Below are 26,922 nucleotides of genomic sequence, written 5' to 3'. Positions count from 1 at the left end.
TACATACATACATATGTATGCGTGTTAATGTGTGTGTAAAGCTTGTAATGTTTCCAAAATTTCAAAACTGGTATTTTCCTCCTCCCATCAACACTAAACAAAATTCTACTTCTCATCTTTTTCAGCAATTTGACACATATTTTTTGCACAAAATGCTAATGTAATTCCACAGCTTCAACGATTGGTCGCTATTTTCCACAGCAAAGCGGCCACAATCCCTTCCAACAGTTGACAGATTTATTTTTTATTGTTGCTGCTAAATGTGAGTGTCAAACAATGGACCGACGCGTTCATCACAAATCCACATATCGTCCGCATTTCCCAGCGGTTTGTTAATGCCGACTGCTGGTTTTTGGTTGTCAGTTTTCGGTTTCGTTGTTTTTTTTTATACCAGCATACGATTGTGTGGGGCACTTTGAGAGCGTGAAATTTTCAGTGCAAAGCTATAAAAGTAGAGAATATTAAACATTTTTGATACAAAAGTCATCAAATACGTGAACATATCGCAGACTAAGTACATATATTGGCTTTCAAAACCATAGCGTAAGTAATCTATTCAAGCCAATGCATATAAAACGACACTTTTGTAGAAAAAATATTTAAACCCAAAATTCAAAAAAGCACGAAAAATTTTTTTCAAGATTTCAGATATTAATACATTATATATAGTGACTTTTGAAAGAAAACTCTTTTATAATACAAACACCACACTAGGCTACAGTAGAGTTTACAAAAGCACGTCAGTCGTTCTTCTTTTTCGCTGTTTTGCGCCACTTCGAGATTCGAAGTGTAGTCAGGTCTTTCTCTTCCTCTGCTTCCTCTGCTTCCCCGGCGGGTACTGCGAGCGTTTTCATCCGTTCGGTCGGACGACTTGACCTAGCCAGCGTATCCATTGTCTCTTCGTTCGCTGAACTCTGTCAATATCATCGTATGTGTCGTACATCTCATCGTTCCATCGACTGTGGTATTCGTCGTTGCCAATGCGCAAAGGACCATAAATCTTCCGCAGAACTTTCTATCACGAAAACCACTAACCCCGACTCAACGTTCATGACTATGCACCATGTAGTAGGACGGCGATGATGAGTAACTTGAAGAATTGGGTTTTTGTTCTTCGAAAGAATACTTTTCAATAAGGGGAGTATTTCATCAGAGGCTGTTGTATCATTTTATGTGGGGCTGATTTTTACCTGGCGGTCCCAAACTCAGCGCACAACCCTTAGGAGGGATGGTTCGCCTTCTCACTTCAGCTTGCCTTCAAACGGATGATTTTTGGCTGACCAGAGGATACTTGATCTAAGACCAGAAGTCATGAGCTGCTTGAATTTAATAGAATAGTTTCTGGTCTCTCCTGCTCTCCTGGTCAAAGCCTAATCTGCAATATTAAAATGTTACACAACTTAAGTATTGTAAACACCAGAAGCCTTTTCAATTTGATGCCACATTTGAAGCCACGCAGAGCATATTACTTTTACTATTATATGACTTACCATTGCGTCCGAAATCATCGCTCACTTACTTGTCAGTTCCGGGTCAGTTGGCAACGCATGTATAGCAAGTGCTTACGCTCACTCCGCATGTGTGTTGCTTTGTTAGGTAATAGCCCCTGACATGCTGGTTAGCGCCAATGGTGAGAAACGCCGAACTACATAATGCCACAAATGATCGCATGTGACAAGTGTCCACTTATGTTTGTATGTATGAGACATATACATAATTCGTGTGAGAGGGTCGCTATAATACTTGGTTTTAGTCGGTTTTCATTGCTTTGCATATTCGGCACATCACTCGCGAACACTGCGGTGGCAGAATTATGAATGCTGACAGGGTTGCATTGTTGCCAGGTTTCGACTGCAGATTATCCACGGACTGTTGGTGCAAATCCAATTAGCAGCTGACAATGGTTGAGCTGCTGAACGCGCTGTGAAGCCGCTGACGTCATCAATTTGCGAATATTATGAATTGTGATTTTTATATAATGCGGACTTATGCAAGCACTTTGTACTGCATTACTGCAAATAAATAAAGAACTATTTGAAATAAAATGAATTTTAAAAGTTTTTAATTCCATATTTTGAAAACGAGGCTTGCTACATAGAACAGTGGAAATAGTTTTTGAAAACATAAATGTCATAGTACGATGAAGGCCATAGAAAATGAAAGATAAAATAACAAAACTTGAGGAAAAATAATTTACCGGCGATCTGAGTTCGGGGAAAGATTTGAAGTTTTAAGGGTTAATGATAGCTTATCTCGACTTCCGGCAAGACTACGAGTCCGATAGAAGGAAATTATGTGGTAACGTTGTAGGTAATGAAAAGGACTATAACTTTGGTATACGAGTTTTCTCTCATAAATTTTTTACTTTATAATTTTTGATATTTCGGCAGTGAGCAACCAGATGCCGTTCTGATATTTTCCAGCGCGCACATGAGTTGCTTCTGTTAGCTTCAAGAAATACATTTTTGAGTTACGCCATTAATTAAATAGGCACACTTTCAGCACAATTGCTGCATTTATGCAAACAAAAGATTTTTTTTTTAATTTTACCAACTCTTACTTCATTTTATAAAATCTTATGCAAATTGAAAGTATGAATATTTATAGCATATATTTCTTTACTAAGACCATCGACAATGTGTCACAAAACATCGCCAACTGTCCATAAATACGCAAGCAAATAAATACCACTTCACATCCGTCTGCGAAGTGGTGATTGAGAAAATCCTTAAAGCGCTTCATTGAGTGACATTTTACACTACCACATACAAATGTACTAGCACACTATATACAGCACTTACACAGCGACTCATGACTCCACATAATAGCGCACAATGAAGCCGGTGCCTAACGACGTGCGTCAGCGTGCGCTTAACAACAATAATAATAGCACTATAACAATAGTCATGAAGACATCAGCGCCATCAATGATTTTAAATACGTAATACACAATGTATTACGTATACCAACAATGACTTAATGGCAGCGTCAGATGGTCATTAAGAAGCAACGTAGTTTCATATTGCATGAGAAGTGAAAAGAATTGAAAGCTTTAACGGGAATAATGGTGGAACAGCTTATGCTTTTATGTAGGCATTCATGTATTAGGGTATGCCCTAAACCTGAAATAAATTTTCTGCCATACGTTCATTAATCATTATTTTGTTTATGTGGAGTAAAGGGAGCATATGGATTGATTGTTAAATTTTAAAAACTGTCTATGTGATGATTGAAACCACATATTCACTTAATGTTAATGTTACTGTAGAACAGAAAAAATAATGTTAATAATAAATTAAGTCTATGGACGTTACACCACGGTCGGAGACGATGTCTTAAATTTTTGACGCTATAGCACAGTACGTTCCAGAAAACATGTATCTTTAATATTAAACACATTTTGACCAATCTACACGATATGAAGTCAATTCACAAGATCGAATGTCGGTAAGCATGTATTGTAACAAGGAGCATCATGGATATAATTTTACCGACTTTTCGTACCAAGCCAAATTATTATCAGAAATACATATGTATATGCACACTTAACTTCGAGTAGAAATTTCACAGAGTGACTGAGATTTAGGGTTTAAGCCATCTTTAAATTCAATATATGATGTTAGAAAACGTATGCGCTGAATCCGATTATTTTATTTTTAATTTCGTTTTGAAATATTCATCTATCCATTGCAAGGTAAAAAACTTTAAAATCAGTGTTAATATTGTGATATTCTGATCCATTTGCCCCTGAAGTACGATAAAAAGAAATAAGGAGAACGCAAAGATTCGTCGGTTTACAAGCATAGATGGCATTAATATCGGATCGCTGAAAGTGCTGAAGGCCAGGTGAAAACTTAATGAGTACAAATGAATAAATTTTTTCTTTAAAACCAAACTTCCCTTTATTTTTCAAAGACACTTCGTATATCGATTAGTTGTGGACAAAATACGAAAATACTTTTTTGGCAACCCAATATTATTCACTCAAACCGCTTAACATTTTACCGTTTTGTATATACTTTCTTTTCACTTTAATATGCTTGCGGTAAGCCACAAAACCAAACTGTGCCGGTACTTGCAACTCGAGCATACTCACTGTACCATAAACAGACAACTTGACTTACACAATACCAAGAATGTGATGATGTGAAAAATTCATTCATTCATACACAATTAAATGTTGTTTTCCATTGCAATTAAATGCGAGAGAAAAGAGAGATTATGACGTTTCCATTTAAATCACTTTGCTTCAATTAGTTCTGTTTACCGTTGCAAATGCTTAAAGACTTGACGGCAAGCGCTTAGAGCAATGTGAGTGCGCGCAACTTGCCAACTATGCCGCTATGTGAGCAGCGTGAGGCAACGGCGCTGCAATGCAACGCAGCCGCAACGTTGAGGTCAGCACGCAGGTCACTTATAAGAACACAGGAGCCGAGTTTTGGCAGCAACAAATTGAAACTTTCACAACCAAAACAAAGCAAATAAGGAACGCAGCGAAGAACTAGCTAAACCAAAAGAGTAGTAAAAGAAGCGGCAGCGCTACATAGAAGTCGCAGCGATTGTGGCAGTGGCGGAAGGTGCAACTGAAGCTGAAGCTAAAGCAAAATTGTGCAGAAAAGTTGCGGCAAACTTTTATGTAAACAAACGCAGCAGCGTTGTAAATTGTAATTTAGGTCAGTTTTGGCAACCGAAAAGTACAATATATATAGATATCAATGTATGATATATTAGAGCGGGTCGACTTTTTCCTTTAAAATCACGTATGCGAGAAATGTGCTGCGGATTAATCAGAACAATTTTGCATAGAAGATTATAGATCTAAAACAACTTTCGAGCCAGCGATTTTTAAGACGAAAAATTAATTAAAAATTAAAATTAGAAAATCAAAGTAATAAAATTGGTGGCTCGAAACAGGTTTCAGACGCATATTAACTTGAGCAAAGTTGTTCAGAAGGATCCTTAGAATATTTTCCGCATTAGAAATTTTTCCGTTTTTTGGCACCCTGCAAATCGACCAGCTCTAATTATACCATATATGTATACACCAAATATTCTCTAAAAGCCATGCAGCACTTATATTATAATACAACGGAAGCAAAACAAAGCACGCCGCCAGGCAGTTAGCTACAAAAACAAAACAATACCTAAGTAAAGTGAAGCAAAAGAGGATAAACAGAAAGGGAAAGGAGGAGAGCGAGCGAAAAAGAGCGTTGCCACATTGTCAGTTTGGTGAAAAATATGACAAAGCGGCAGTATGAATTTTATAATACGTAAAAAATAACGAGGCTTCCAACCCATAACTCTAACCACTCTTTGGCGGTGCTTTTGCCTGACGGTAGACGGTTGGGTTAGCTTGCCATTGCAGTTTGCTATAAATAAGCGCAAAAAGTTAAAAATTTCTTTAACATAATTTATTTATGACACTGTCATCGGCACCAACAGCCACGCTCAATGGCAGATTGAGAGACTGCTGGCAAAAGTTCAGATCATAGAAGTAATGCTATTCAAAATATTTTCATTTTCTTTTTGTGAATGAGAACTTCTGCTGCCGGTAGGCTTGCCTACTGTTAACTGGTGAAGTTAAAAAGAATGCAGTGAACTCAAGAAGTTATAACAAACAAGTAAAGGCAACTATGCTTTTAAGCTTAGAGCAACGCAGCTGGTGATTTAGCAATGCAAAGCAGATTTCATTTGGGCGTGAGTAAATCAAATGGTTAAGCTTTAGGATATTTAACTTGTTATTTAGGTTTATGAAGAAATTTTCATACGTTTTAAGACATTTCTGCATGTCTGTTTAGTTTATATGAAAAGCTTTTTATTATATGTAAAAGTTTGTGTTTAATTGAAAATTTCAAACGAATGGCAGCGAAACGCAGCAAATTATAGCTTAGGCTTGTTTTATTGTAGATAATTCTCGAGTGATTTAAAATTAACTCCAATGATTTAAACAAGATTATACTCTCGTGAAGCTTTCGATAAAGCTCTGGCAAAGTTACAGATAAAGCTTTGGAATATGAAAGCTCCACATTGATCGTTCGAAATAATATACATTCTCGGTAAAGCTTTAGCTAAAGCTTTGTAATATGGAAGCTCTATTCATCATTCGAAATAATCCACATTATCGGTGAAGCTTTGGGTCATCAAAGTTCGAATGGTCGTTCGAAATAATCTTTACTTTTGTCAAAGCTTTGAATTATGAAAGCTGCATCCACTGTTCGAAATAATCTACATTCTCATTTAAGCTTTAGATAAAGCTTTGTAATATGAAAGCTTCATTCATCGGAAAAGCTTTGGATTATGAAAGGTGCATCCACCGTTCGAAATAATATACATACTCGGTAAAGCTTTAGATAAACCTTTGTAATATGAAAGCTATATCTATCATTCTAAATAATATATGGCTTAAACTTTAAAAAGCTAGCTGTATGTTGCCAAAGTTAACAGCCGAACTGCGAAAGCTTCGTGGAAGATTTTTCTAATTGGTCTCCCTTCCATGCATGTTTATCTTTACATAACAAAAAGATGTAAAAGAAAGGAAATAAATCATTAAAAAGCTGTTTAACAGTTCAGAGGAGGATAAATTAAACAAAATCCCACAAAACACTTTTTCAGAGAAAACAAAGCTTGCTTTACGAATAACTGACGGTAAGTCAGATTGTGCTGCGCTGAAATACTTGTATCTAGTTAGATACATTTGCAACCAAGTTATACAAGTACATATATGAATTCCGATGTATTTTTTACTTCGTTTCCAGCATGCCACCAGTTTTTACTTTCATTCTTGCAACTTCGTTTGCGCTTTCAACTGCACGTCACTTTTGCCAGCCACTTCATTCGTTTGCGGTCAGTTGCTTTGCGGCGCCACATTGCATCTGTTCCGTCCAACTCAAAGTCAAGTCAGAGCTTGCTCCAACTCATTTTTAGTTGTCTGTCAAATGACGTTGTAAATTTATGGTCTGCCTGCACATGGAAGACTGATGTGCTGTGCTGCGGCGGAAAAGTGTTGCAAAAATATTGTGTGCTTTCTAGTTAGTGTTTTAATAATTTATTGGTTCTCCGTTTCTCGTAGTTTTAGTTTGTTCTGATTTTTTTCCCCCAGTTAACTAACCACATGTTGAAAGCACTTTAGAAATAAGCACTCATAGAGGCTCTCGAAGGAAGTGTTGGTATTAAAATATAGGCAAGCTACGTTTAAAAATAATGTCTTTTTTTGTAGTACAATTATTGTATAGCTGGCAATTATTTAGCTACACAAATATATTTTTTAATTATTCTATTGTATATATGTAAATAGTTGAATAAGGGAATATTATTAACAGATAGGTAGCTGACATAGATAACTCCTCGGAAGTTTATAGTGTAAGGTATAAGACTTCCTCCCATGCTGGAAATATATGCAAACTTGGGAGTATAAAAGCTGATTTTGTTGTCATCCTTCGATAGAGTCAGTATTGATGGACACTACTTAGGGTCGGTGTGCTTGCTTTATTTGACTTCTCCTCCTTAATAAGCTGCCACTCGTCTATTTCGAGAACAAACTTGCTTAGCAGCTTTATACGCCAGGTGAGTTTTTTGCTTGGCTCCTTTAAGGGGCAACCAAAATCGAGTATGGTCTCTTTGTCATCTTAGGGATGTTTTCAGCGAATATGCGCTTCAGTTTGATGTCTTCAAAGGCGTCTCTAATTTTACCGAGGCTACGCGTCACGAAGTTAGAAGAAGTTTGGTTCGCGTATTTGAAGATTGGGGGCGCGTACGGAGCCGCCGTATTATCAAGAACGTAGCTTGAAACTAGACTCGACAATATGACGTCGGTCTTCAGCCATATCTCCTGATTAGTGTTTGGTGATGCGGAAGATTCATTTGTGATTGACATTTGGAGTATGTCCCTGGTCACATCGCTGATCATTTATATATGTACTATATATACTTTATAGGATCTCTGACGTTTCATTATGGCTATTACAAACTTCGTGTCAAACTTAGTGCACACTGTTCAGGGTATAAAAAAGATAACAAATAAAACAACTTTTTTGCTGTAAATATCTTGAGTATATTTGAGACGTCAAAAACTTTCTCTTTCGGAAAAATTTGTTATAGAAATTACTAAACTCGGAAAAAAGGTGTTAAAATTCTCGAAATCGTGACAAAAAAAAGATAAAAATTACAATCTCTGGTGTTGTTATAAGTAAGCGGATCTTTAATGGATTTATTATTAACAGTAATTTCACTGTCTTTACTAACATACACCCTCAAGCTCAACTTCAAAGAACTTCGATTTTTTTTAATACAATAACAAATACTTCACATACTTTGTAGGCATGTAAGTATGTAAGTATTTAAAGTCTGCTGAACTCACTCTCGATACATAATGTGTAAAGAAGTACATAAATAAGCCCACATAAATATGTATATATGTATGTAAATGCCACCTGCTGACAAGAGGCATATACTTTATACACAAAGCGCCTACATAGTGTACTGTTATGCCAGCGCTGCCTGCGGTTGTATGCAAATAACGAAGAGAAAAAAGTTGGAAACATTATAACACGTAATTTTTTCATGTGCATCATTAAATCCTTTCTAACAACCATAAAATCCACAAAACACAATTTTACATGCTACTAACAAATTGTGCCACTTGCAGCACACACCGCAGCAACATACCCCAAACGTCGCGATTGTGACGCGCGCAACAACAGCAAAGGCAGTCGCAACATGCTTGTAGCACCAACAAAAAATGGAAAATAAAAAATAAACCAACAACAACAACAAATGGGGGTGGCACGCTGTATGACAACAAATAAGACAGCATTTGTCGCTGACAACCTGGTGGCAACAAACCACGTGAGTGGCACAATTTAGCAGCCACTGCAAAGGCGCACAACAACAAGCACATACGCGCACATGAAGGGTGGCTGTTTATGTATGTGTGTGTGTGTTCGGTAATTGGTGGGTGTGAACGCTAGGGAGTGTACGCTATGGAATTTTTATTTCTTTGTAGGAATTTATGAGCGCCCGTTGAAGGCAACCACGTACATGTCGCATGTACGTGTATGCGGCATGACATTTCAGTTTGGGCAACTCAAAAATTAGACAATAATGCGGGCTTCGTGTTTACATTTGCATAGGGAGGAATGAAAAGTTGACTACCAGGTGATAAAATGAGCATAATATTAGGCCAAGCTGTAGTCGTGGCAATGGATATATATCTATCTTAAATTGGAAGCAGGCTGGAGTGCACAGTATGCTTTCCGGAACACTTTTTTTTAAGTTGTTGTGGTAACTAGTAGCTACTTTTCTAATATTCGCTGGAAAGTATCATAAAGCAGTGTTGTTGTTGTTGTAACGGGAGTATTATGTCAAGTTGACAGTCCGTGGCCGGGAGAAAACCCGCATCTGTTCCGGTTACGTAGACCCGACTCTTGTGGGAACGGATCGTAAGCCAGTCTCAATCTAGATAGGTAAACATATGTTTTTTCGCTGCTTACTGCAGATAAACTTGTCACACAAACAGTCATGCCAATAAAATAGTATGCAAAGATATTGAGAAATAGATATTCAAGAGGTTTCAAATACTCGATAGTCAAGGTAAATGTTTTTCTATCTAAAAATCTCTTGACTATATGATCTATAAAACAAAAATAAGTGCATATTTTGCTCGCTCTATTGCCAACTATGCCACTAAGAAATATTATTAAAACAAATTTATTGGTCATTTTACAACTGCTGACTAATTTATGAGGTATTTTGGGGTCTAGCTGCGATTGATATAAGTACTATGTTTCTGCTATAGTTATAAACAAAATTTTTAATAGTCCCTTCGACTGAAAACTAAGCTTATCACTTCGTAAATTCACAATTGTACACTTTTGTGATAAAAAGTGTTAAAAATACAAGAAGTTTATTAAAAATGTTCAATAAAAGTATTCGAATTCAATCCGTATAGAAGAATACATCCAAAAAAACAGCATATGTGCAGCTAAAACTTTCGGAAAATATATGTACAAGCATGCACGTCGTACACAGCGTATACGTAACATTACAATCGTGTGCTTTACACGCTGCAGGAAATTGAACGCAAGTTTTTCATTATATTATATTCAATTTAAACAAGGAAAAACGTTAATCTCGGCTTTCCCGAAGCTATAAAAGCCTACACAAATACAAAATATTCCTTACAAAAACTTGATTTTCAGATTGATCAGAGATTTTGTATGGCAGCTACTAGTTAGCCGATCTGAACAATTTTTTCGGAGATTGCACTGTTGTCTGGGAAAATATGCTATACCAAATTTCATGAATATAACTAGCCAAATGAAGAACTTTCACATACAAGCACTTGATTTCGATCCTTAGTTTGTATGACAGCTATATGCTCCAATCTCGGCAATTTCTTCGAAGATTCCACTATTACTTTAGATAATAATCCATTCCGAATTTCTTGAAGTTATCTCGTCCACTAAAGCAGTTTTCAATGCAATCGCTTTACTCTGAACGTTCAGTTTGTATGGCAACCATTTGCTACAGTGATGCAAATGTAAATTTCAGACCGATATCGCAAACACTGAGCAACTAATTTGCGCACATGCAGACAGAACGAACAAACAGACAAATGGCTATATTGATTCAAGTCATCATTGATCAGCATTTATTTTTATACTTTGTAGGAGCTCCAAAATTTCCTTCTGGGTGTTACAAACTTCGTGGCAAACTGAATATACCCTACTCAGGGCATAAAAACGAAACTCGTAACTCGGCCATTTCTTCGCCTTACCGTTAAAAATTGTTTTTAATTGTGAAATGCGTGATTCTTGTACACTTTTTAATAAAAAACTTCAAAATAAATGAAAATAATTTAGATTTTCGGAGATAAGTACTAAAATGTCAAGAAAATATTTAAAAATATCAGTTTAAACATCTTACCTACACACTGCTGTGTATTTTCAAAATAAAGTTGATACAAATTCTGTGATATTTGGCAAAAACCAAATACCAAACCAAATACCAAAACATCGGTCACAGTCATCAAAATTTCTACAAATTTCTGTGAAACTTACTTCATACCATGATACTGGCGCTGTAATGTATGCAAAACAGAAGATTGGCTAAAAAGCGTGCTCTAACTTCAATTAAAATATCTCTCTAACAAACTGACTTTTTCCATTTTAATGAAACTTCAAAGAGTTAGAAAAAATAAAAAAAGCTAAATAATATGTCTTCAGATTAATTTGTGAGTTGATTTTTATTATTCAAACGCACAATCACCATACTTTATTAGCCACATTAGAAAAAAGCACTTTCAAAGCCGCAAGCTGCAAGTCAATGACTTGCAACCGCAATTTATTTTCACGCATAGTTTTGGTTTGCAAAAAATTAACGCACATCAATGGACGCCCACTGCGCTTGATTCACGTGATTGGCATTGCAATAGTTTGTCTTTTACATATTTTTTATTGTGTTATTTTATTTTTTTGTTTTTGTGGTCGCCGCGGTGCACGCAGCAAATGAGCTGCTAATGTGCGGCGCAGCAACATTTGCACGTTTTTGTGCCACACATTGGCTTAATTCATATGTACACATGTTGCCGCGGTGCACACTGTACATGTTGCGGTGCTGCGCTGTTGCGGTTGCGCCATTTAGCTCTATTTGCGGTTGAAATTGCATTTTTTCGAAATTTGCTATTTACATTAAATTAAATGAGTGCGCAAGTGTTTACACAGTTTTTTAAATGCACAGTTTTTTCCATTTATACGGTTGTAAAATAATTCACCGCAATCGGACCGCAGCGCCGCTGATGTTGTATTTGAGTGATATGCTGCGGCTTTGGTGTAAATTTTAGAAAGTATTTGACGTCAGCGCAAATGTCAGCTACACTTTTGGCGTTTTCGCTTTTTTTTGTTGATTTTGCTATATGAAAATTGAATTCAAAACTTAAAAAACTTGCCGGTTTAGTATTAGTTCACCATTTGAGGGTCATATTGCAGCCATACATTGATTGGTGTTGGTTTTAGAGGCTCTCATTACATTAACTTTTTAATTACCGTTAAGTAGCTTTTATAAATTACTAAAAAATGCTAAATTTTTCATTAGAATTTTTTGATAATAGTTATTTATCTTCATTTTGAAGTGAGTTAATTAAATTTTCGGCATTTTATTGCTTTAATTCAGTAATTACTTTGTGGTGCATTCCTTTTTGCTTTTCAGGTATTATAAAGTTATCGGTAAAATTAGAAAAATATCATAGTTGAAACCGAAATTTTTTAGGCTCATATTCCCCGTGCCTTCTGACGTACCTTTTTTGTTATCATACTTCTTGAAAGACCGTACACATATTATAATGAAGTTGGCAGATGTATTAATATGAGTTCAGCTGAGGCTAAGGTAACACGACGTGTTAAATTACTTAATGAAATTGAAAATATTTATTGCTCCACATAAATCCATAATATACCTATAACTTCGTACTAAGGAAACGTACTGACTCCCTCTTTCCGGCTTTTCTATACCATTTTTGTACTACAATCGCTTTTTTGGTATAACTTTACTATAAAATAAAGTTAGTCTTGGAGATTACCACATCATAGCAATAAACTTCTCACTCACAGCATTTGTTTCAGTTCAGAAGCTCAGAAAACGGTCTCTGTAGTCAACTATGTAGAAGACGGAAGGATAAGGAAAAGATTCGAGCAGCAGACTTGTATTTTTTTCTCGAAATTTAAGAAAGCACTAATGTATGGTGGATTTTCCTGGCGCAAAGCTCAGATACAATTTATAAGGACAACCAGATAAGTGTACGATTCTCGCAGAGATGATGCGTTGCCATCAATTCCACTCTATTTTACTCTTGAAGGTACCGTTTTAAGTTTAGATGTAATGTGCTCAGAGGTAATTTTCAATTTTATCGAAGGAGTTCGTACAGTTTGGCTGATTATTTGCTCGTTGATACTAGTACGAGACATCACCTTGCCCTTTTCTATATGTTATTTGATTGTAAGGCCAGAAATATAATTATGTAAATGACTGAATTTTCAATTTAGGCTCATCTGCTTTGAACGGTAGACGTAAGTTTCGTTTATTAAGTATGAGAAGCTTTAAAAAATAGTGAACTTTATAGACACACGAATGGCCAAAAAGCAATCTGTTCACTCTCATCTCTGGCTTTTTTCTCCTTTCTTACTACAGATCGCACTAATGCAAATAATGTTAGAACGGACCCGTGAGACCCTCTTTGTAATCTAAGCGTAATTTGCCTCACTTCACTTAACTTGTAGTACTTAAATTTCGCGAAATTCCTCTTTTCTAGAGTAAATATCTTACATTAAATCTTTATGTGTAAGATTACGGATGTTTAAGACCTCGCTGGCGGGTGTCATAAAACTATCGCTCAAAGTTTAGGCTGTTTATATTTTCCTTAGATTTAGAGTAAATACATATTTAGGGAACCATCAGGTGGGGAGAAGGTATAAAAATACATGTATTGTATGCATGTATTAGATTAGATAACAATTTCAACGCTGGCACTACTCAAAGCCTTACCCAACTCTGCCTCGAAACTGTACTTTGACCTTCCGAATAAATGCTGTCATGTCTTAAAAGTTCTACTTTCTAGTCTGAAAAATACACATAAACTTGTGGCTCAATAAATGTGTTTAACAAAAAAAAAAAATTGTGTAACTCAATATTGTATTTTTGAATTTGATTGTAATTGCGGATATCATATTTCATACATCTTCTGTCTTTTTAATTTTCTATAGCCTTAAACAACATTGTTTATCTTGCTTCTAACAAGCGCTTCTATTAAAGTTCCACCCGATTGGGACCACACCAACACATACATACGCATACACAATGCACATAAAACGAATCAAAGTGATTTGTCAGACATTTTACTTTCTTGTAAAACTTGCTGGCAAACAAAAAGTACGAAACACCAAAATATAATAACGGCAAATCAGTGTACATTGTAAGTTTAAAAGCAAATTTCAAGACACAAAGCATAATCGGATGTTTTTGAAGGCTAGGGTAGGAGAAGACATGATTTTTTGACGCAATCAATTCACGAACAATACACTTCGGTGTCTCTCATTCGAGCCACTGCTTGCCTGCAGACTTACAAATACACTTGTATCAGCTCTTTACAGTATTCTACTTTTATTGATTTCCGTTTCGCATTTTCCCTGCACTCTTTTGTTGGCGTTGGCTTGTTTGAGTGTGTGCGTGAGTGTATGCTGCAGCCTGTTCTGCAATAAATTTGTATCAAAATTGAGTCGATGTGACTTGTGATGGCACCCTGCGGGCCTACAGCGAAACTATATGGTGGCAAAGCAGAGATGAGTTGGCAAAATGGCGTGTGTTTACAGACAAGCGTGTATATGTGTGTGTATGTGACTAGAGTTATATTAAAATTCAAAGGGCAATATGCCTAGGCAGCAGCGGGGGCGGGTTTGATGAGCGTTGTTTACAAAACTCACGTGGTCTTAATGTAATAAAATAAAATTGTTTGAAAATATTTTTTATTTAATAAAATAAAATAGTTTTGAAATGTTTTATATGCAGAAAAAACGTATAAAAAACTTGTAAATTTTGCTGTTTTCAGCGCATATATTTCCCAAAAAAAAATGCATTAAAGCAAGCTTTTATGTTTTGCCCCCGAAACAATTTGCCAGACACGCCAGTGTTCAATCATAAACAACATACATACATATGCGTGTATGTATGTAGATAACCATTTCAGCCAGATACCAACGAAATGTTACCCGTCGACACTAACTGACGCTGCTATCTTCTATGCCATTTCTCTTTACTTTTGATGACATTAGAATGGGTTTGGTTGTAATGTGACGTAAATATAACAAAACACTGCCACATCAACACATACACACACAGCAGCTGCTGTACAGGCAAGCGCGCGGTAAGCTTGGCCCCCTATCTACATCGCTTTGTCTTTCTATTGACGCGATATTGATTGCCCAAACACGCCGTTTGTCGGCCCACCCACGCACAGCTGGGTATAGCTATGGCACACACATTGTCAATAGATGTGTGTGCGTGTGTGTGCGCATTCAACGGCTCATTGTGGCAACAAGGCTAATGGTGTTCGGCAACACGCCTGATGATATGCAAATTTCCTGTGCGAAACTGTTGGGTAAACAATGTTGTATGGGCGGCACCAACTTGCTAGCGAGCGGATGTCAGCAGGCGGCAGCCGATTGCAGCTGAAATGCTGTTAACGCTGATTTATCGGTGATGGCGCTGTGATTTTTTTCACCCTGCTGTGTTGTTGCTATTATTTGCTTTTTGCGCCGTTGCTTTGTCTTTGCATGCGCTTCATTTAGCAAGCTTCACGGCCTCGAGCTTTCGCATGACCGTTTGGCCTTTTGGCAAATTTACAAATTTTCACTTAACCTTATTTCACCTTTTCGCCTTTCACTTTCCTCTATTCGCTTTCAACATAATACCGTTATCGTTTGTGCTTTTTTGCTGATAGCAGGCCGAATGAATCAAACTGTTGGTTGCATAATGAATTCAGAACGATTGCGCCCACATGCATACGCACTACTTGTATAGTTGTATTGAGTCGCATATAATATAATTTGGATATATAATATACAAAATATATATCCATCTCTTTATATATTCATATTGTGTGTGTGTGTTGTGCCGTTCATGCTAATCAAAAGCAATTAGCGATCGCTTTGAAATCTTGCCGTTTCGACCTGCGGCATTTTCATTATTTGTGAAATTCAGTTTCCTTTGAGGTTGATTGCCTCCGCGGAAATTTGTTATTGCTTTAATTACTTGGCATATTTTTAAATTCGAGTGGAGTGGCGTGACTTTCTATTAGGGGAAATTTCCTCCTAAATTACTCCATGTATATGTATTCGTACGAGTATGGGTCGACATACAATTCAAAAGGAAAAAGTTTCTGAAGGAAAATCATTTGCTTTCGGACTGTTTTCATTGATAACTACAATATTTCCGAAGGTTTCAAATTTGCTTTTGTAATAATGCTTTTTAATTACTGTAGTACTTTTGATAAAACCTTAATATGAAACGTTTATATGTGGACAAGTGCAAAATTTCTCAGAGTTAGTTCAATTTACAAGCCTGCAAGTGCGTGGGTACACACTAGAGCGGGTCGTTTTACAGGAAGCCAAAAAAAAAACGGTAAAAGTCATATGCGAGAAATGTTCTATTTTGATATTAGATTGATTATTCGTCGGAATCGGTCAGATCAGACAACTATATTACATACCTCCAATACAACTGATTATTCAGATTTCTAAACATCGTCTTAAAATTTGCTGGTTCGAAACCAGTTTACGACCCATTATCCCTTAGTTAAAGTTGTTCAGAAAGATCCGTAGGACATTTCCAGCATTCGTGATTTTATAGAAAATAAAAATCGACCCGCTCTAGTAAACACTCAAGTTCAATGTAATTTTTTCTAAGGCTTCTTTGGTATAATTATTGGCGCGATTTGGCTTGCTTCATTACACATTTCTATTGTAATATTTAAAATCTCGCATTTTAAGAATTTGTTGTGTAACGCCATTAAGAAAATTTGCAAATCGTACAAATTTATTATCAAAAAAAAGCGGTTCTTCTAGCAGAGTCGGCAGAGTAACCATGGATTGGTTATCGGATTGGTAAATAATGCGCATACTCAGAAATATGCCGTACAGTATACATCGGGTATTGAAAGAGACCCGAATGAGTCCATCTGCCAACACATGTAACAACTGGAGCTGAACCCATCCACTTTATGAAAGATTTGCGGAAGGATATTGGTTTAACAAAATGCTACTCGTGCAAGAATTGAAAGCGAACGACCAACAAGGGGTCGGTGAATGAGCACAAACGAGATGACCCGAAGACGATTTTCATAAGAAAACTTTATTCAGCGATGAAGCTCACTTTTGGTTGAATGCGTACGTTAACAAACAAAATTATCGCTTTGGGAATGATGATAATCCATCCATAAGCCATTATTGAGGCGTCGTTACATGGTCAAAAAGTTGTACGTACCATTTTGTGAATTCTATGGACCGAGGGAATCATTGCGCCATATTCCTTCAAAAACAAGGTCGGCCATGTTCTTGTACTTAATGGAGAACCCTATGTAGGCAATATTAATGATTTTTCGTGCTTGAGTTCAAGAATGTTTATGTGGACGACCTTTGGTTCTACATATCGTAGAGACAACGACCAGTCAATCAATCATTCTACCGTTGCCTTGGGCATTAAGAAATGCCAAATTTGGTAAAGATACCTTGCTAAATAAAAACCACCTGTTTCATATCGTTCAGTTTATATGGCCGCGGGATGCTCTAGTGGTTCGATATCTTTTGGGTGTTACAAATATTGAGGCAAATTTTATATACTCTGCTTAGGGCTATTATTTCAGTGCAATGTTAAAAATATATTAACTTAAAGCTTTGAAAAACGTCAACTCATTAAAATTTCTTTATATCGGGTGATTTTTTAAGAGCTTGATAACTTTTTTTTAAAAAAAAATGCATAAAATTTGCAAAATCTCATCGGTTCTTTATTTGAAACGTTAGATTGGTTCATGACATTTACTTTTTGAAGATAATTTCATTTAAATGTTGACCGCGGCTGCGTCTTAGGTGGTCCATTCGGAAAGTCCAATTTTGGGCAACTTTTTCGAGCATTTCGGCCGGAATAGCCCGAATTTCTTCGGAAATGTTGTCTTCCAAAGCTGGAATAGTTGCTGGCTTATTTCTGTAGACTTTAGACTTGACGTAGCCCCACAAAAAATAGTCTAAAGGCGTTAAATCGCATGATCTTGGTGGCCAACTGCCCATGCATCCCGAAAAATGCACTGTTTGGTGTGGTTTGTACGCTGGTGGAATCATTGGACCGTATTTTTTCAAAGATGCTGTTGGACGCAACGTTACGGTGAATGGCGATCGCTATCGTTCGATGCTAACAAACTTTTTGTTGCCAAAAATGGAAGAACTGAACTTGGTTGACATGTGGTTTCAACAAGATGGCGCTACATGCCACACAGCTCGCGATTCTATGGCCATTTTGAGGAAAACTTCGGAGAACAATTCATCTCAAGAAATGGACCCGTAAGTTGGCCACCAAGATCATGCGATTTAACGCCTTTAGACTATTTTTTGTGGGGCTACGTCAAGTCTAAAGTCTACAGAAATAAGCCAGCAACTATTCCAGCTTTGGAAGACAACATTTCCGAAGAAATTCGGCTATTCCGGCCGAAATGCTCGAAAAAGTTGCCCAAAATTGGACTTTCCGAATGGACCACCTAAGACGCAGCCGCGGTCAACATTTAAATGAAATTATCTTCAAAAAGTAAATGTCATGAACCAATCTAACGTTTCAAATAAAGAACCGATGAGCTTTTGCAAATTTTATGCGTTTTTTTTTTTAAAAAAGTTATCAAGCTCTTAAAAAATCACCCGATATTTTGAAAATTTTCCCGACAAAAGACGAGCGAACCTGTATATTAAGTGTGGCACGAAGTTTGTAACACCCACAAGAAAGTATCGGAGGCCCTATAAAGTATATATACAAATGATCAGTATGTTGAGCTGAGTCGATTTAGCCATGTCCGTCTGTCTATCTGTCCGTCTGTCTATCTATCCGTCCGTCTGTCTGTATATATACAAACTAGTGCCTCAGTTTTTAAGATATCGTTTTGAAATTTTGCAAACGTCATTTTCTCTTCAAGAAGCCGCTCATTTGTCGGAAATGCCGATATCGGACCACTATAACATATAGTTGCTATATAAGCTGAATGATCGGAATCAAGTTCTTGTATGGAAAACTTTCACTTTTGACGATATATCTTCACGAAATTTGGTATAGATTATTTTCTAAAGCAACAATGTAATCTCCGAAGAAATTGTTCAGATCGGATTACTATAGCATATAGCTGCCATACAAACCGAACGATCGGAATCAAGTTCTTGTATGGAAAACTTTTGCATTTGACAAGATCTATTCACGAAATTTGGTATAGATTATTTGTTTCATTCAATGAACATATATTGTAGTTATTACTCCTACCGTCTTTGCTCTTCTCCTCACCATATTAGTAGTTGATGTGTATTATCCTTCCATGGGAGAGGACAATATGACTATTGATGCACTTAAAATCCTATAATCGCTTGATGCCCGCCACATTTTGTTTAACAGTCTCTGCAGTTAATATAAAAACAACGAATTTACTGCTACCGTACAAGAAGAACGAGTTACGGATTAAACAAGATTAATGTTTAGATTCCGATTCGTATAGAAAAATTCTTCAGACAGGCGCAACTGCTTCAGAAAAATATACGCTCCAAGTAAATGGAGAATATTATTCTCCTAGCAAAATTTTCTGCTCGAAAATTCTCCTTTCTTATATTGATTTAATTATGTGCCTTTTGGCTTTCTCGAAACAAAACAAAAAATAATTAAATAAGCTTTTACAAATTTAACATAGATCACATGTGTGTAGCTGAACGCCTACGTACGCGTCTTGCCAGCACCTTAATATTGTTATATAACTTCACTTTTTAGCACACCGTCAGCAGGAATTTGTCTCAGGCCTGTATTCAGCACATTCTTATGCCAACTTTGTTGAACTTTTTTATTTATGTCTTTAACCTTAACTCCAGCTGTGACAGCGATTACGTAATCTCCACTTTCATAACATGCTTTCATGTGCCTCTTTGCTGAATTCACGGAAGCAGGGAAAAGAAAAGTAAAATAAAATATGTTATGAATTTAAAACGCACAAATGCTTTACAAATTTCGTTTTGACATATGTGCACACATTTATTTTTTGCATTGCCAACCCTCTTTGTTGTAAACAAACGTGTAGATGGATTAAATGCGTGTGTTGTTGAGTTAAGTTCATTAAAAATTGACAAATAGGCTCAACAGGAGGGCTAAGTGCACCAACTGATGGAGCGTAAAGAGTCAACTTGCCTACCGCCATATATTTAGCCTTTTGGCAATAACATACCCGGCCTGATTTATGTATGTCTTATGCTTGGCTTTCTGAGAATATACCCAACAGTAAAAAGCCGGAAATTAGTTAATATAATTGGCGCTTAGACATTTGTTTAACACGTGACCAAGTCTTAATGTTCATTCAGAGTTGTTTGTGCTTGCTAGCCATAGCTTTGCAGTTACAGCATTTTTTGAAAATCTTTTGCCTGGTCTGAAGAGTTTTTTTTACGATTATAGGTTCTGTTGAGACCGAGCTTTAATCTCACTTCCATTAACTTAAATACTTTAAAATATTTTATCAAACATACCGATTTGAGAAAGAAGTCACACCCATTATATCCAACAAAAGCAGGCAATTTCAGTTCCATAAGCGGCATAAGATATACATATGTACAAGCTGATCTTTGTTATCACATATGGTTTCTGTCATGATTATTGGCTAAAAGCTCACAAATATTTGGTTTTAAAGAGCTTCCGATGGCTAAAAGCTTTTTAGAGCTTATTTAAGTTTTCAAATTTAAGTTTAATCACAAAGCTTTCATCAATTTGAAGTAAAAACTATTGCTGCTTTCAAAGCTCCACCAAAGTAGCAAGTCATACTTTTTGTAAGTGAAAGCTCTTCCTTTAGCGAGAATCTGGGAAGACTTCACAGTGATATATTAACTGGGCAGGCAATCATCCTTACTATACATACACTGTAATTGATTCTAAAGTGCAAATATTTATCAAATTTCATTAGCAATAAACTCTAATTGTGCAGAAGCAAAAAGCTGTAGTTTTAGAGAAAGACTTCTAACGTTCTTAAAATGGAAAATAAACGGAAAATAAGATAATAAAGTGACTTTAATCTTTTTCGTAAATAGAAGAAATTTCTATATATTTACATAGCAATGAGGGAGACATGTTTGCCATCACTCATTGGAAAAACTATCTATACTCTCTATATTCTTCACCGAGGGATAATTAAAGCTCTGCAAATACCATGATATATGTTGTTGTTGTCTAACAGGAGAAATAACCAAAATTATATACATTTTGCAGCTCTGCCTGCTATCGAATTTCGACTTTAATTACTATTCAGTTCGATAATCTGTATGCGAAGCCTGCCTTCCTGCATCATATGCATTTATATTTATTTATGAAATCCACCATTATGAAATCAGCTGCCAACAGCTCTTACTCGGTAATAAATGTTATGACTTTACGGGCTGATGTTGATGCTTAAATTTAATTAATTCGCAACGCAATGTGGCTTACCTTGACATATTCAATATAAATTCAAATTTTCCATATTAATCTGCATTTATGCTCATAAATAAATCGTACACGTGTATGGGCATGTGTTTGTGTCTCTGTGAATGTGGATAATAACGAGAGGTGATCAGAGAAGCTGGAAGCTTAATGAGATAATGTTACGAAATTAAATAGTAAATAATTGTTTTTGAAATGCGACATTTTAGTCAAAGCTTTAAAGCATTCTAAACGCTCCAGAAAGCTTTTTGATGAAAGCTTTAAAGAATTCTTAAAACTCCGAAAATCTTACTGTTTATTATTTCAGCGTTTAAAAGCAATATTTCTATTATTTATCATTAAATTGTGTAGAATCGGTAGATATGTATGTATATGTTGATTTTCATACTAAAAAATTATGAAAAAGATTTCTCTAACACTCGGGTCATAATGTTTTGTCATTTGGTTAATATCAAAAATCATACACAAAAATTTTTGTCCTCCCCACACATAAATTATTGTATGATATTTAATAGCAAAGAATGAAACTGTTGAAATACACCGAGTCTTCGGTGCGCCGACAATGCCGCGGTAATTATAATTCCGACATTGAAATTGATTAATTTCGACAACAAATGGCTGGTTAAAAACATTTACGAAATCAATGGCACTGCATCAGCATATTCATTGTATTTATGCCTTTTGTGCAATCAAGCTTTTTATGTTGAAATATTTTTAATTTTTTCCTCATTTCTGTCTGAGTGGACACTGTGCACGTGTGTGTGTGCATATAAATGTGTCAGTGTGTGTTAATTTTGTATGTCGGTGCGCATTAACTGTCAGCAGCAGCGATCTTTTCGAATAGCCATTAAACGCGTTTCTGCCGCCAAACAATGGCTCCCTCTCCCGTTGAGTGCTGCTAGCTTCCCTTTCAAAAAAACTTGCTGTGCTTTTTCCGAACTTTCAGTGTTTTTTTTTCTGCTGACACATCGCAGCCTAAGAGAGCCTTGGTGTTTTTGTGCGTCTACGTATTTTGTTTGTATGTGTGCGTGTGTGATGATTGGTATGAACCAATTTATGTTGCCGCGTTTTAGGCGTTCCAACTCTTGTGAACACTAAAAGGGTACGACTAAAAGAGAGAAAATCGTTAAATCATTTAAACGGCTTACCTTCACCAAAATAACCATAAATTAAGTTCCGACTCTCCTGTTTTAATATAAAACCATGCCAGTCAAAATCTCACTATTCAACTTTTTAAAACCTTTATTACTTTGAATATCAATGGCAACCCGGCTGCGGTAATATTTAATAAAAACCAGAGTAGCAGTTAGCAATACGAAATAGCTCGCTTTTCGTATGCTTACTTTAAACGTTATATGTATGAGTGCTCTCAATAGCGTATGCCGTATGCACGCACACACATATACCGTCACACAATTCTGCAAATATCTGGTAAAAAGTGTCACCTATAGGTTGTCCAATTAAAATGACGTTTGTAACGTTGAAAATTCAAATGACTTTACGCGACACTCAACGTTTTAATTGGACTTTTTGTGAGCAGCTCTCAGTCGGATTGCTCTTTGCGCTCGCATTGACTACGTATACATATGTATGTATACTTTGCTTTTTCTACTCTAAAGGCATACATGAAATGTATAATTTATTTGGCTTATCGAAGCTCGAACAAAATTGCTATTTCCTCATCATGTTGTTTTTATAATGGTGAGTGGAATTTTAAAATGCCAAAAAATTCAGAAAAAACGTGAAATTCGGTTACACCAAAGCCATAATTGCTCTTCCAAATAACATAGTTTCCATACAAAGACTTCATTTTGATCGTTTGTTTATATGTCAACTATATGCTATAGTGGTTCAATCTGAAAAATCTCTTCGAAGACATCATTAAGGCAATGAGCAAGAACAAACGCCAACCGATAAGATATCTCGGCAAATAAAAAAGGTTCTCCCACAAAGATATGATTTTTAGCGCTCAATTTATATTGCAGCTATATGCTATTGTGACCCGATATCGACGGTTCCACAAATAACAGCTTTTTGGAAAGAAAATAATGTGTACAATTTATGGAGTTTTGCCAATATTTTTACTGACATGTGACAGGGTTCATTATCTTGGTGAGACAGCAGTATCTATTTCTTCATATGCGTCCGTTTTTTGGTGATTTTGTCCTACAAACGGTCCAATAACGCTATATGTATAATAATCGCGGCTGATGGTCGTTCCTTTTCCGAGGTAGTCAATAAAAATCATACCACGCACATTCAAAAATACAAACGCCATCTTGGCAGTCGCCTGTTGCGTTTTTCCAACGCTTTGGAGCGGTTTCATCGTGTGCAGACCACTCAGATGTCTGTCGACTGTACTACGGGATGAAATTATGTAGACATGTGTCATCCATTGTCACATATCGACCCAAAAACTCGGATTTATTACTGCTCCGAAACATGAAACCGTTGTTGTTTTTCGTTAATAGTGGGCTCGCGTGGCACCCACTTTGCACAGAGCTTTCTGATACCCAAATATTCGTGAGTGTTACGATGTACACATTCAGTTGATATACTTATAGTACCTGATATCTCGAACAACTTAACTTTACGATCATCCAAAATTATTTTCTGGACCTTTTGGACATTTTCGTCGGTAACAACATCTTTTGGGGGTCCACAGCGTTCAGCGTCTTCGGTGTTCACTTCACGAAGTCTAGAATGAAACTATCTCTCAAAATTAACACTTTATATCTTTACCATCGCTTTTATTAAATGCATCGAAAAAACCACTGTGGCATGCGCCTTTGGAGTGCGACGAACCATTTTGCATGAAACAGTTTTCATAGCATAATCTGAAGTTCACAAATTTATTTGCATTCAGTTGGTGAAAGTACCAATCATTTGATTCAAGCTTATGTGGCTTAAGGCCTACAAGAAACATACTTAATTCGCAGATATCAAAAATTGGCTACGAATTTTCTGTAAAATAAAATTTTTTAAAAGTATTAACTAAAAGTTCGTGGCTTCAATTAGCTCTGCATATTTAAGTGCCGGTGTTTAATAGCAAAGCAAATTTGTAAAGCTGCCTTTGAAGTCGCTTATTTTACGCCTAATATGCAAGCTATTCCTTGCCGCACATTATCCATTGATTAGGCGCTTAATTTAATTACAACACATTGTTAGTTGAAGTCCATGTTTTATTGTAATATGAAATTTATATGAGTTCACAGATACTCATGGCAATTATGTCATGAAGCCTTATTATTACTGCGCAGTATATTGTAATTAGAGAGTTATGTCAGTCATGTATGCATGCATGTACACGTGCAATTATATGTGTATTGGTGACTTCCTAATTATGGTCTCAACTACTAAATATTCGGCTAATTAAGGTTGTTCATAAATATAATTAGCATATGGATACCCAGCAGTGTAATATTGTAGAGAAATATTGCGCAGTAAATATTTAAAGTGATATTGAAATTCTTTTAAAATGTTTCAGTCAGTCAACCACTTTAATTTATTTTTGTGGAGGCAGTTGGCAAATTTTATAGTTAAGTAGAATCCCACTCCACCAATGACTCTTCAAATTCCCAATTAGCATGCAATTTCTAACGATGATTTCGTAGAATTTTATAACAATGGATTTTAATGCGTCATTTTAGTAGTATAGACCTTCAATCGCTATGAACGAGGCGGAGGGTTCGCCGAAAAATTACGCATTTTGATTAAGCTTTGGTTAGTATTTATAACTTGTTTTTGTTAACATGAGAATTTGTACAGTTTTTGCTATTTTTTTTGCATATTTTGCTTTTGAAGACAGCGATCAAATGTTGCCGTTCAAAATTCACAGTAGGAGGTGAATTTCAGTTGAAAGTAGGTTGCTGAATGTAGGTATGAGATTAGTAGAGCGTTATTTTAATATGTTTTTAATAAGCAGTGCTCAAGCTGAGGTTAAAGATTTTAAACATGAGTAAATATTTTCAAAATATGCGAGGGGGGAATAAACTGTAGCTGCCGTCCTATACGAGTTTTTACCTGTTGGCCCGACTTGCATCTATGTTCGGCCGTACGCCATATTGTTAATAGAAAAAGATGTACATTAGAGTTTCATTAAGTTATCTAGCTTACTATCACTCATGTATAAGGCTTATATTAAGTATTTGAAGGCTAAAAGAAGTAATGATTCGGTTCAACGCAATTTTGACGTATAAGCGCATTATAATCAGGAAAACGACTTTTTCCGAATTTCAATGATGTATTTCATAGAACGACCGACATTTTCGACAAAAAGTTAGCAATTAGAACCAAGGCCACATATTCAGTAGTGCTGTTACACGAGAGCTTGAATTTTTGTGTTAACTAATGACAATTAAACTGTGATTCATCACCTCAAACTCGCCTAAAGAAATCGTAACTCTCGTTTCCGGGAACAGATTCATAAAATTGTTTTTTCTCCTCAAAATCGGGGCTTTTAAAGGCTGCTTCAATACTATAATTAGAAAAGAATTAGCCAGATGATTAATATTATGAGATGAAAAATTTTTAGTAAAAGTAGTCTTAATTTTTTTCTTAGTTAAATAATTTTGCGTCCTCAACTAAGAAACAACTCAATGCTATAAGCTAATTGCCAAGCCATTACAAAACCGACACATTGAGGCATGAGGCATCATAAAACTGGAAACTGCTTCCGCGTGTATGCTCGGAAGAATTTTCAAAGTGTCATTCTATCGTTACTTTTGATGTCATAAATTAATAAACTGAAACTTTTCTGAAAGTGTGCGCGTTTGCCGTTAGTCATGCACCTATGGAGTTTTGAAATTGCGCTTTTGCCGTTATTAGAGGAGCACAAGTGGATGTGGGTACATATTTGAACGCTCTTGTTTCAAAATGCCACGACAAAGTGTTATTTGCGCGTAGACATGGAATTGACAGCGACTTGCGGCTGCCAGTTTGATGGATGGTTGCAATTTTCGGTTTTGTGTAACACAATTAAAAAGTCGCAAATTTGTTGGAGGCGTTATTACAGCAACACACACACATTTATATATACATATATACCTAAGTCTTATTTAAATCGAAATTTTTAACTGAAACTCTTACATTTTGAACCTAAAATTTTTCATTGGGCTGTTATTTTCCCATTTCAGTACCCCTTCATGCCGAAGTTGTCGATTTGACGCCACAATACAGCGCATCTCCCGCCGTCATAACCAGCAGCAGCAGCAGCGTCACAGTGGGTGTCACATCCACGGCGACAGTGCCAGCCTTCGTGGAACCCTACTTGGAGGGCTATGCCTCAACAAACGTAACCGCACAGATCGGCACGCACGCGTATTTGCCATGTCGGGTAAGTGTGTTGGAAAAAAAGACAAGCTAATTAGAATCAATACCGTTTATTCTCAAATTGCTCATACGCCCGCGCGAACCAGCGCTGCATATTCCTCGGCGTTTCCTTGCAGACGTATAAAAAATTCCTTATTATGCATCATTGTATTTGTATCATATATATTATCTTTAGTTTTTGTTTTTGATTTTCTGTCTTGCTTATGCCTTTGTCTAGTTATTTATAATTTCGTTTGTATTTCATGTTGGAAAACAGCTGAAGCGTGTGACTGGCCCAAATAGCGGCTTAGCAAATATATTTTGATGCGCTTTCACGTCTGTAGGTATTTGACGAATATCAAATTTCTGACACTA

General features: G+C 36.2%; 1 protein-coding gene and 1 long non-coding RNA gene across 6 annotated transcripts in view; one reads left to right on the top strand and one right to left on the bottom strand.

Moving 5' to 3' along the window:
* LOC126768063 (zwei Ig domain protein zig-8) overlaps positions 1-26,922 on the top strand; it is a 202,916-nt gene that overhangs the window by 117,032 nt on the left and 58,962 nt on the right. For all 4 annotated transcript variants that reach the window (XM_050485957.1, XM_050485976.1, XM_050485951.1 and 1 more), the window contains one exon: positions 26,373-26,572. In XM_050485957.1, coding sequence (XP_050341914.1) covers positions 26,373-26,572 — 200 coding nt within the window. The remainder of the gene's footprint in view (positions 1-26,372; positions 26,573-26,922) is intronic.
* Positions 880-1,872, bottom strand: LOC126750758 (uncharacterized). Of its 2 annotated transcripts, XR_007665812.1 has the most exons (3): positions 1,520-1,872; positions 1,191-1,375; positions 880-1,090 (listed from the first exon to the last, which is right to left on the bottom strand). It is a non-coding gene; the product is annotated as an uncharacterized LOC126750758 (long non-coding RNA). The 2 variants fall into 2 exon arrangements; XR_007665811.1 differs by having other exon boundaries at positions 880-1,375.

The sequence above is a fragment of the Bactrocera neohumeralis genome, chromosome 2 (assembly GCF_024586455.1).
Source record: "Bactrocera neohumeralis isolate Rockhampton chromosome 2, APGP_CSIRO_Bneo_wtdbg2-racon-allhic-juicebox.fasta_v2, whole genome shotgun sequence".
NCBI classification, from domain to species: domain Eukaryota; kingdom Metazoa; phylum Arthropoda; class Insecta; order Diptera; family Tephritidae; genus Bactrocera; species Bactrocera neohumeralis.
The sequence above is the reverse complement of the archived record's forward strand: the minus strand, read 5'-3'. Positions and strand labels throughout refer to the sequence as shown.